Raw genomic sequence first — 12,486 nt, 5'->3', positions numbered from 1 at the left:
TCATAAATTAAAATTGAAAATAGGTGCAATCATAATGTTACTGAGAAATATTAATAATAAATGCAGTCTTTGTAATGGTACTAGATTTATTATCAAAAGATTGCAACCTAAAGTAATCAAAGCTGAAGTAATTACAGGATCTGCGGAAAGAGAGGTTGTTCTGATTCCAAGGATTTGTCCCTGTCTGACACTGGCTTCCCATTTAAATTAATTCAAAGATAGTTTCCCATGATGCCAACATTTGCAATGAATTAATAAATCACAAGGACAAACTCTAGACATAGTAGGAGTATTCCTATCTGAACCCATTTTCAGACATGGTCAGCTATATGTTGCTTTCTCTTTAGTTCAAAGAGCGTGTGACATTTAAGTTAAAGCTGTACTAGTAAATACTTCATCACAAGGGAAATTAGTCAAGCACTCTGAAAGTGTTTTTACTCTTAATGTGGTATACAGGGAGATATTAGAATAAGTTTAATCAATTTACCAGTCATTGTTTTTATCACTGTTGTTTTTGTTTTAATATAATTTTTTTTATATCATGCCTTTGTTGTTATATCATGTTGGTATTGTTTATTTATTGATCAGTTTATACAATATTTTCATATACTAGTACATTTTACTAATTTTCTTTCATCTCTGACACTTCTATTATAGACAAAGGGTAAATAGTGATATTACAATATTTCTTCTAATTAATTTCCTTTCAATGTGCATGAATCTGTGTACCAGGCCACTAGTAGTATATATAAGCAATGGCTAAGCCTCCAATTGGGGAGATAGAGCTTTGGATGTGAATCTCCTGTCTCCTTTACTTGCTGTAAGTAAATAAAACTAAGGATAATCAATGCCCCCCAAGTGGTGAACTCCTTGAGTTAGGTAACAGGTGCACCAATCTGCATACCCAGCAACAGTGCACAGGGTTCCCTTTTCTGGACATCCTCATCAACTTGTTTGTTGATTTATTGATAATAGCCATTTTTACATGTGATATCTTATTGTGGTTTTAATTTGCATTTCTTTATTAGTGACTTTGACCATCGTTTCATATATTTGTGTCTTCTTTGGAGAAATTATCTATTCAGGTCCTCTGCCCATTTTTTAATTGAATTGTTGTGTGTGTGTGTGTGTGTGTGTGTGTGTGTGTGTGTGTTTGGTGTCAAGTTGTATGTATGAGTTTCTTATGTATTTTGGGTATTAACCCTTATTGGATGTATCACTGGCAAATATCTTCTCCCATTCAATAGGTTATCTTTTTGTTTTGTTCTAATTATGTGAAACATGCCTTTGGTATTTTGATAAGAATTGCATTGAATCTCTAGATTATTTGGGGTAGTATAGACATTTTAACGATGTTAATTCTTCCTATCCATGAGCACAGTATATGCTTCCATTTATTTATATCTTATTCAGTTTCTTTTTTCAATGTCATAGTACTCTAAGTACAGGTCTTTTACCTTCCTTGGTTAAATTTATTCCTAGGTATTTTATTCGTTCTGATGCAATTGTAAATGGGATTTTCTTTTTTAGATATATTTTTATTGATTTTCAGAGAGGAAGAGAGAGATAGGAACATCAATGGTGAGAGAGAATCACTTATAGGCTGCCTCCTGCATGCCCCCCACTGGGGATTGAGCCCACAACTCAGGCATGTGTTCTTGGCTGGAATCAAACCTGGGACCCTTCAGTTCACAGGCCAATGCTCTATCCACTAAGCTAAATCAGTTAGGGCTAGGATTTTCTTAATTTCTCTTTTTGATAGTTTATTATTGGTGTATTAAAATATAACCAATGCCTGAATATCAGTTTTGTATCCTGCGACTTTACTGAATTCACTTATTCTAATAGGTTTTTTGGGGGGCGGGAGGAGGGGGAATCTTATATAGGTTCCCTATATAGTACCATTGTTATGGTAGGCAGCCATCAATCAGAGCCTGGCTGGCCACTTCAGAGAGACGGGCTAGGCCAGGGCTGTGTAAAGGACACTGCCATGGAAATCCAGGGGTGCCCTGCAGACTCCAACCGATAGGGAGGTGGACTGAGAGCTATAGCATCTCTAGGCTTCCTGGTGGTGGATCCTGCAGCACTCTCCCCACTACATAGACAGTCAGGGAGCACCAAGAATCTCCCCCATTGGCTATGATGGCTCTGGGGGAGGTTCTTACTGAAAATTACCAAGCTGCCAAAAAGCTAGAAAGATGAATGAACAGGGCCCCAGTGCTGAAAGCTAGCAAGGTAATTGGATAGAAAAAAGCCCTCCCTTTCCTATTCCTGTAAGAACTCTGGGCTTGAGCAGGAAGAGATGGTCTTTGAGACTGGAGTCCACCACTCTCCCAGGTTCTAGCACCTGGATAAAACTTCTTTCCTTTTGCACCAAGTTTGGCCTGTCTCACAAGTTTGGCTTTTGTGTGGAACCTGTGTTTTTTGTTACATCTTATCATCTGCAAATAATGACAGTTTTACTTCTTCCTTTCCAATTTGGATGCCCTCCCTCCCTCCCTTCCTTCCTTCTTGTCTGATTGTTGTGTTGACTTCCATACCATATATATATAAAAATAATATGCAAATTGACCGAACGGCAGAACAACCGAACAACTGCACAACCAGTTGTTATGACGTGTGCTGACCACCAGCGGGCACGCATGGAACATGGCGGGTATTGGCAGCAGGCGGCAGAGTGCGGAACATGGCGGGTGTCAACCGCAGTGGAATGGTGGAGCAGGTGAGTGGGGACGCCAGACCAAGGCGGGGTGTGGGTCACTGTCATTGGGGTGAGCCTCTAGTAGTTACTGAAAATTCTTTGCTCCCATGTGCCATGGTCCCACCTGGCACTCACACCTGCAGATGGCACAGGCCCCGCTCATACCCACTGCCAGCACCAGAGCCGCCACTTGCACCTGCTGCCAGCACCTGGTGCTGGCTCCGATCGCTCAGCGCTATCAGTGGCAGTGGCAGGAGCAGGGCTGCTGGCAGACAGGGGACCAGGGGGCCACAGCGGGAGGGACCAGGCAGGGGCATGGAGGTGGGCTGAGACCTGCCCCTGTGCCTGCCGCAGCCTCGCAGCCCACAGTTTCTTTCAAGGTGCACAAATTCATGTATTGGGCCCTTAGTCCTATATAATAAAAGGCTAATATGCAAATCGACCAAACGGCAGAATGACTAGTCACTATGATGTGCACTGGCCACCAGAGGGCAGATACTCAACACAGAAGGTGCCCCCAGGTGGTCAGTGCACTCCCACAGGGGGAGCACCACTCAGCCAGAAGCCAGGCTCACAGCTGGTGAGCACAGCGGCAGTGGCGGGAGCCTCTCCTGCCTCTGTGACAGCACTGAGGACCCCTCGGGGATGTCCAACTGCTGGCTTAGGCCCACTTGCCCCACAGAGGTCTCAGACTGCAAGAGGTTTCAGGCTGGGCTGAGGGAACCCCTTCCTCCCCAGTACACGAATATCATGCACTGGGCCTCTAGTATTGAATAAAAGTGGTGATAATCTTATTAGAGAATGCTTTTAGCTTTTCCCCTAAAGAGTATGATGTTAGCTGTGAGTTTGTTAGATATGGTCTTTATTATACTGAGATGTTTCCTCGATTCCCATTTTGCTGAGGTCTTTGATCATAAATGGATGTTGTCATGTACTTTTTCTACATCTATTAATATCATATGATTTTTATCCTTCATTTTATTTATGTGGTGTATCATATTAATTGATTTGCAGATATTGAACCAGTTTTGGTTCCCAGGAATAAATCCCACTTGATCATGGTATACAGTCTTTTTAATATATTGCTGAATTTGATTTGTTAATATTTTATTAAGGATTTTCTATTTCTATTTTCATTAGGGTATTGGTCTATAACTTTTTTGTTCTGTCTTTGGCTTTGGTATTAGGGTAATGCTGGCCTCATAAAATGAGTTTGGGAACCTTCTTTTGGCATAGTTTGAGAAGGAGAGGTGTTAATTCTTCTTTGAGTGTTTGGTAAAATTCACCTATGAAGCCATCCAGTCCTGGACTTTTGTTTGTTAGGAGTTTTTATTTTTTATTTTTTATTACTGATTTGATTTCGTTAGTAGTTATTGATCTGTTCACAATATCTGTTTCTTGTTGATTTAGCCTTGGGAGATTGTATGTTTCTAGGAATTTATACATTTCCTCTAAGTAGTCCAATTTGTTGGCATATAGTTGTTCATAATTTTCTTACAATCATTTGTATTTCTGTGATGTCAGTTGTTACTTCTCTTTTATTTCTGATTTTATTTATTGGGTTCTCTTGCCTTTTTTCTTGATGAGCTTGGTTAAAGTTTTATCAACTTTATTTAACTTTTTCTAGTTTTTTTAGGTGGAAGGTTAGATTGTTTATTTGAGATTTTTCTTGTTTCTCAAGGTAGGCCTGTATTGCTATGAATTTTCCTCTTAGAACTTCATTGGCTTTGTCCCATAGATTTTTGGAGTGTTGTGTTTTTGATTTTATTTGTCTCCAGATATATTTTTATTTTTTTCTTGATCTCATTGTTAATCCATTTATTGTGTAATAACATGTTATTTAGCCTCCATGTGTTTGTGTATATTTCAGTTTTCTTCTAATTGATTTCTAGTTTCATACCATTGTGTTTAGAGAAGATGCTTGCTATGATTTAAATCTTATTAAATTTATTGAGAGTTGTTTTGTGGCCCAGCACATGGTCTATCCTTGAAAATGTTCCATATACATTTGAAAAGCATGTATATTCTGCTTCTTTGGGGTGAAATATTCTTAAAATACCTATTAAGTCCATTTGGTCTGATGTATCATATAAAGCTATTATTTTCTTGTTGGTTTTCTGTCTGGCAGATCAATCCATTGATGTCAATGGGGTATTAAAGTCCCTTATGATGACTGTACTACTGTAGACCTCTCTCTCTTCATGTCTGCCAATATTTGCTTTAGATATTTAGGGGTTCCCACATTGGGTGTGTAAATGTTTGCAAGGGTTATATCTTTTTATTGGATTGACCCTTTTATCATTATGAAATGTCTCTTTTTGTCTTTGTTGTTTTAAAGTCTATCTAGTCTATATATCTCTAATATATCAATCCCAGCTTTTTGTTGTTGTTTCTTTGGTATGAAATATCTTTTTTCATCCCTTTCAGTCTGTGTGTGTGTCTTTGTATCTGAAGTGGGTCTCTTGTAGGCAGCATATGCATGGGTCTTGTTTTCTTATCTATTCAGCCACCCTTTTGATTGGATCATTTAATCAATTACATTTAAAGTGATTATTGATAGGTATATAGTTATTGCCATTTTATTATTCATATATTTTATCTTTTTTCTTCTTCTTAAATGCAGGAAGCCACACTGTCAGTGCACCAAGGAATGCAGAAGACCAATGGACCTTGGGCATTAGCAGGGCTGATGCTAAGCACTAAGTGTTGAGTTTCATATCATTGTGTTTAGAGAAGATGCTTGCTATGATTTAAATCTTATTAAATTTATTGAGAGTTGGTAGCTCAAGGCAATTCCCTAACCTGATAATCCTTTTATTGTTTACCAAACTTTACCTTTGACATGCCTGTATGCATTGTTAAAGGGCAAATGTGTATTCAAGTAAATAAATAGCGGACCAGGCCAGGTTTCGGTGTGCCTCTTCAAGAAATAGGTCTCCACTGGCCCCCAATGCCTTCTAAATTCATATTTCTTGTATAGTATTTTCATTTGTGCGTCGGTCCCTCCTTCGGATCCTGAACCCCGCCATGAAGGTTGTGGCACTTAAAGAATTCCCTTTAACCTTTCTTCAAATAATACTGGTTTGGTGGTGATGAATTCCTTTGGCTTGTTCTTGTCTTAGAAACACTTTCTCTCTCCTTTGATTCTAAATGATAGTCCTGCTGGGTAGAATAATCTTGGTTGTAGGTACTTGCTTTTAATCACTTTGAATATTTTGTGCTAATCCCTCCTGGCCTGCAAAGTTTTTGTTGAGAAATCAGCTGATTATCTTCTGGGAGCTCCCTTTTTTAGGAGCTTTTCTTTTGGTGCTTTTAAGATTCTCTTTTTGTCTTTTACCTTTGGCATTTTAATGTGATGTGTCTTGGTGTGGACCTCTTTGGGTTCATCTTGTTTGGGACTGTGCCCTTCCTGGATTTGTATGCCTATTTCCTTTGCCAGGTCAGGAAACTTTAATCATTATTTCTTCAAATAGGTTTTCAATTTCTTACTCTTTCTCTTTTCCTTCGGGAACCCCTATAATGCAAATATTTTATGCTTGTTGTTGTCCCAGAGGTTTCTTAAACTATCCTCTTTTTAAAAAAAATTTCTTTTTGCTGTGCAGAAAACTGAGAGAGGCAGTCTGGGGGGAGTCAGTCTCACACCAAGATGTTAGAATCATTTAGGGCCCATTTCCAAGACACAGTTGGCTGCTGGTAAAGTGGGATCAGTGCCTCTGTTTAAAATGAAATCTCAGGAAAGCCTGCACACCTGCCTAAGCCCTGGTTCAGGTATACATTTCCCATTCTCACTCTCCTTTTCACCTACACTTCACCTGGAAGGATTGAACATTCCCCACCTCTTACTTGCTAGATTCTCCTTAGCTGCTCCAGGCAAGCTGTTTTACCCCTCAGCGCCTTGGCCCAGCCTCCCACCCTCACCTGTCACTTTCTGCAGCAGGCCTTGCCTCCTAACCCCCCGGAGAAAAAAGTCTAGGACAAGAACTCTTTCATCTTCCTCCAGTATCACCCTTCAAAATCATCGACATCTGTGCTTTTTTGTTTTTTAATCTTCACCCAAGGATGTTTCCATTGATTTTAGAGAGAGGAGAGAAACATCAATTGGTTGCTTCCCACCTGGGTATGTGCCCTGATTGGGAATTGAACCCATGATCTTTCATTGTACAGAATGATTCTCCAACCAACTGAGCCACGCCAGCCAGGGCTGTGCTATTTTTCCTGCCATGTTGGAAGCATCTGCTTCCTCTGTCTGAGGTTCATCCTTGCACCAAAAATGCTCTGGCCCAGAACCTGGCTTACTTTATCCATTCAACCTCTCATCTTCTTGCCTTTCTGCCTCTCTCTCCTTTCCTTCCTTTCCTCCCGTTCTTAGTCTTGGCTTCCCATGGGCTCCTAAGACAGGTATCACGGTGAACTCCCACTTGCTAATGCAGAGGGCACTTTTCAGTCCTTCCTCTGCTTCACCTGGTGTCAGACTTTGACTCTGTGCACCCATCCTTCTTTTACTCTAGATCAGTCATCTGCTTCCCTGGGCTTCCATTACTCTGCAGCCCAGCTTCCTTTTTTCTTCCTGGTCACGCTTGTTACTCCTGTCTTTCAGTTTCCAGGTTTCTGTCAATGTTTTTTTTTTTTTTTTTCTATGACCTCCTGGGAAAGGCTCATTTACCTGGGGCCCTTGCTACCTCTGGACACTAATTATTTACACCACTCTGGGCTAGTCCTACTCTCTCCTGCACCATGGACCCATTTATCCAACTGTCTATTGGGCAGCTGGCTGTGCCATACACATTAAAGCTTAACGTATTTTAAAAAAGTTATCATCCCTCCCTTACCTACTCCCAATTCTGCGTCGCCTGCTGTGTGCCCTTCTAGACGAATATCCACACTCATGATCCACACCAGAGACCTTGCTGCAACCTTTGTGACGAGGTTCAGGATCTGAAGGAGGGGTGACACACAAATGAAAGTGCTATACAATAAAACATGAATTAGAAGGTATTGGGGGCAGGTGGACCCTCTTTCTTGAAGAGACACACCGAGACTGGGTCCCGTCTGCTTTTTATTCGGTTTTAGATACACATCTTGCCCTCAGTAAAGCACGGCAAACAAGTAGCAGAAAGACAGTCTCAAAGGTCAGTAAAGAACAGTAAGGTCCAGTAAACATTTACTTGGAGGCTATCAGGTCAGGAGATTGCTTCGAGCCACCGCTATCTCAACACGAACAATCGGTGCCTAGCATCAGCCCTGCTAACTCTCAAGGTCCATTGGTCTCCTGCGTTCCTTTGTGCACGCTCATGACGGTATTGGCAAGCCGTGGCTTCCCACAAACCTGACTCCTCCTCACTGCTTTCTCTGTCATCACACATCTGGGCAGCTGACTAGCCCAGTAGTTCTCTTTCTCGAGTATCTTGCTGTAGCTTCATACAGTTTACAGAATTGTGCTCCTTCTTGGATATATCTTGGCTCCATAGCCACCTGTCTGCTTGATACCAGATCCACATCATTTCTGTTGGCAATCTGAAACCACATCCTACTTTGGTCTCTGTGCCTTCACCCTCAGCCCCCTCCAACCCAGTGTCCATATGGCAGCCAAGGGAATCTTTCCAACAAGCAAGTCTGCTCTGTCAACTCCCTGCTCAACGCCTCTCTGGGGCTCCTTGTGCCTCAGAATAAATCGAGGTGAGCAGGAACAGCTACCTCTGATCCCCTCAGCTGTCTCCAGCCTCCCAGCCCACACTTGAGTGTTTAACTAAAGGGAACTCGCAATTCCAGAATGTTCTAGCCTCTCCTGTCCGAGCTTGTGCACATTCTGCCCTTCACCTGTATAATCCACTGCCCCATGTCCTCCCTGGTCCTCTCCTGGCTGCTTACTGCCAGTAGCACACAGCTGGATTGTACTCTCCTGTGCCCATGTTCCCAAGCAGAAACTTGTCAAGTGGGTGCCTCGTGAGCCTGCCCAGAGAAGGTGCTCCAGGACGGTGTGCTGAATGAGTTCCATTTATCCCCACACTGTCCTCCAACTGGAGAGCAGCAACGTGACCAGGGCCTGGGGGCTTGATGTGGACCACGTGGAGCTGGCAGTGGAGGCTGTGCTATAGCCACCACAGGACAGTCCGCTGGGCCCAGCTGCACAGTCCCCTCCAGCAGCTGGCTCTCCGTTTCCTGGGGAGGGGCCTTTACTCACTGGCAGGAGGTATCCTGCCCCCGGGGCCAGGTGAGGAGCCTCCTGCAAAGGGTGGGGTGGGGGGCGCTCAGCAGGGCACTCAGCGTGGTGTCCAGCACAGGCTGAGCTTTGCTACTTGCTCCCTTAAGCAAGCACCTTTATGCAGTCCATTCTCTGCCTGTCTTTTCAGGCCACTCCGATTCTGAAGCTGACTAGAACTAAGGCAGTGGGAAGAGCCTAGGTGTCTAAGTGCGTGGAGGCCATGGTAGAAAAGAGATTTACATTCAGACTGGAATAGCTTAGAAATAGGGTTTGGGAGTTAAGGATGAAAACTTAAGACTTCTTAGCTGAGTAGTGAGTTGAACATAGACCTGAAGTGGGTGTAAGAGGGAACTATTGCAAAGGTATGGAGGCCACAGTGATCCTGACCTTGGCAGCAAATTGACCTCCCCTCTCTGCCACTTCCCCAACCTTGTGGACTAGCCCCACCAGACATCTTGGAGATGGTGAGCAAAGTTGAGTTGCCTGCCCCTCACGTTGGTGCTAGGCCCAGCTTGAAGCAGCCTGGCCGAGGGACTGCTGACTACTCTGCAGCCCCACCTGGTCAGCCAAGTTCAGGCCTGCTACCAGTTCAGTGTGGTCCTTCCCAGTGACATCCAGAGCATCTATTCCCTGGACCTAACTATAGGTGCAACTGCCCTCCCTGCCCCCTCCTTGCTACCAAGATTGCTTGTAGCCCCTGCCCTCCATCCCGGGTCCATTTTTATCTTTTTTAAAAAGTGTATTTTTATTGATTTCAGAGAAGAAGAGAGAGGGAGAGAGAGATAGAAACATCAATGACGAGAGAGAATCATTGATCCACTGCCTCCTGCACACCCCACTCTGGGAATTGAGTCCACAATCCAGGCATGTGCCCTGACCAGGAATCGAACGTGAACTCCTGGTAGACACTCAACCACTGAGCCATGCTGGCTGGGCCCCAGACCTGTTTTGGATGACCCCTGCTCCTGTCAACAGTTTAGAGTGAACCCACAGCAATCAAGGGCTCAGACACCATTTGCAGACGAAGATTATCCAGACCTCTGTCTCCCTACCCTGTGCTCATCAGCAGGACAGCTCAGATAGCCAAGCTTCCTGTACCAAGAGCCCTGTACATGCTGTAGGCCTACTGTGTGCCAGGCTTTGTGCTGAGCACTTTTTGCTCATTAGCTCACCTACTTCTCACTGTGTGCCTATGATTTAGGTTGTATCATCATTCCCATTCCCCAGTCCCCAGTTTGGAAACTGAGGCTCTGAGCAATTACATAGCCAATAGGATTTGAACCCGGGTAATAGAACCTGAATGCTCAATCGCTACTTTCTACTCCACCCAGTGGGACATGCTAATCGTCTTTTCCCTATTGCATGTCTATCCCCCTACTCAAGCTGAAGGGCAAGCTAGCAATGGCCATGAAACTGGAGGCTGTTCTTAGGGCCCTGAAGTAGCAGCCGTGGCTGACCATCCACAGTCCAGCCTAAGCCTGGCACCAAGCCAGAGGGGCATCTTGGAGGAAGAGGCATTGGCGCTACACCTCAGATTACTGAGGCCCTGAGAAGGTTCAGGCCCAGTCAGTTGCCAATGAATGGAGGCTGAGAGACACTGGCGGCAGGGCGAGGCTGAGTCAGGGCCCTTCTGACCTACAGTGGCTCTCTGGACAAGCCTTTGCTCATCACAGTCCCCTGCTGAGTAACCACCCTGAGATCGGCACACAGCACCATGACAAGAGAGCCAGGCCTGCTCTGCGGTGCCGGCTGGCTGACGGGAGAGGCAGGGCCCACAGAAACAGCCTGGCAGCAGCTGATTTGGGCCCAGGATGAGGGAGCAAAGCATGTGGCTCAGCCTCCCAGCTCCAGAGTGTGTGTGTATGTGTGTTTGGGGCAGGGTGGGGGGATCAGAGAGGTTGGGGGATGGAGGAGGAGGTGGCCACCAAGGAGAGGTCACTGCTGGAGGGATCTGGGGATCAGGCAGGTCCCAACTTCCAGATTACAATTCTGATCCAGGCCAGTGGGGTGAGGTGACAAAGAGTGGGTCCTGCTTCTCCGGCCAGGGCATGAGACTCTGACTCATCCAACAGCTCTGTCTTGCATGCCTGATGGGCCAGGCTGGGGCCTAGGGCAGCATGAAGGGGAGCCCTACCCTTCCTGTGGTTCTTAGCAGAGGTTTGAAAACTCAAACAAATGTGTTTACAATGTACTGGAGAGCAGTGGGGTTTGGGGATGGATGGTCCCCGATGTCCCTAGTGTCTGCAGCCAGGGACCAGAGCCCTGAAGGCTGACACAAGCCCTCATGATGCTCTACATCACCCACAGATCTCCTTTCTGCTGAGGGATCTCAAAGCCCTGGGGAAGGAGTGGGCACTCTGTTCCTCTTGAGAGTCAGGAGGCATGCCAGGGAAGAGGGGGTATGCGTGTGCCAGAGCTGGTCCCGAAACAGGGTGGAGTCACCACATTCAGGAGAGGTTTCAGGGCTGCTCTCAGCTTCCCCTCCTGTTACACTTGGGTGGCCTGGCTTTCTGCTTCAGTGTTTCAGCCCCAAACCCAGGGACCCTTTGACTCAGAAATGAATCTAAAAAAAAAGAAGAAGAAAGAAAGAAAGAAAAAGAAAAGAAAGAATGGAAGATAGAGAAATGACTCCCTCTTCCTGAAGAGGCTTGTGAGGAAACCCCCACAGAAATCTGAGCCCTCCCCTTGAGGAACAACCTGTGGCACCAGGCCTCCCTCAGGACCCTCTCCAGCTTCCTTGGCATCAGGCTTTGTCCCTCCTCTTGTATGTCCTCCTGGCACAGACTGCACACCCACCGGGGTCAGGTCGCAGCTCCAGAGCCCCTCCCCCGAGGGCCAGAGCCTCAGCCTGCTGTCCCTGCCCTGCCCTGCCCTGCCCTAGAGGGCCAGGCTGTCTCTTCAAAAGCCTTACCACTCATCCTAGCCAGCCATACTCTCACCTCTCTGAGGCCTAATGGGGCATTGTCCTCCTCCCTCTCACTTGGGCTTCCCCTTCACTTTGGGGTGCTCATTATGCCCCTTCCCCACCGTCTGAGTCAGTTCCTTGCAAAAGTATCTGCCCTCCTGGTGGAACCATGAGCTTCATGTGTGAGAGATCTGCCTCTGTTCCCTCAATGGCTACAGGTGACTCACCAAGTGTTAAAAGGGGCAGCCCAGGCACTTTCTGTGAACACTTACAGGAAACAGAAACTCCTCAGGCTCTGGGCGGGGGAGGACCAACCTAACATTTAGAAGAAACGGAAAGTTGCAGTTGCCTGTGTGGTGAGGAGCAAGTCCTCTGCCAGCCAGTATCCCCATCTTGGAACTGTTTGCTACTCTGGTGAGGCCAGCAGTCCGGTTCAGAGTCCCTGACTTTCAGAGGACTGAGCAGACCTTGCAGTCCCCACGGGAGAATGAGGGGCTCCTAACGGTCAGGGTGTGGGAGGGAGGAGGTGTCAATCAGAGAAGGGTTCTTGAAGAGGTGTTGCCTGAGACTTGCTGCTACGTGGGTGAGGAGAGGAGAAGTGGGGGAAAACATGGGGCAGAAGGGAAAGCCCCTGTGAGGGCATGGACAGGAGAAGCAACTGGGCACCTCCGACTTGGG

The 12,486-nt window shown here is 45.6% G+C and overlaps 1 protein-coding gene across 1 annotated transcript in view; it reads left to right on the top strand.

Annotated features, from left to right (window-relative positions):
• STOML1 (stomatin like 1) overlaps nt 1-10,509 on the top strand; it is a gene marked incomplete at its 5' end in the record, with an annotated part of 14,649 nt that extends 4,140 nt beyond the window's left edge. Inside the window, 6 exon segments of the mRNA XM_015561339.1 lie at nt 372-379; nt 8,727-8,822; nt 8,824-8,912; nt 9,345-9,426; nt 9,428-9,593; nt 10,281-10,509. Of these exon segments, the coding sequence (XP_015416825.1) occupies nt 372-379; nt 8,727-8,822; nt 8,824-8,912; nt 9,345-9,426; nt 9,428-9,593; nt 10,281-10,346 (507 nt within the window).
• Nucleotides 10,510-12,486: the final 1,977 nt, after the last annotated feature.

The sequence above is a fragment of the Myotis davidii genome, unplaced genomic scaffold (genome assembly GCF_000327345.1).
Source record: "Myotis davidii unplaced genomic scaffold, ASM32734v1 scaffold131, whole genome shotgun sequence".
In the NCBI taxonomy this organism is placed as follows: Eukaryota; Metazoa; Chordata; class Mammalia; order Chiroptera; family Vespertilionidae; genus Myotis; species Myotis davidii.
The sequence above is the reverse complement of the archived record's forward strand: the minus strand, read 5'-3'. Positions and strand labels throughout refer to the sequence as shown.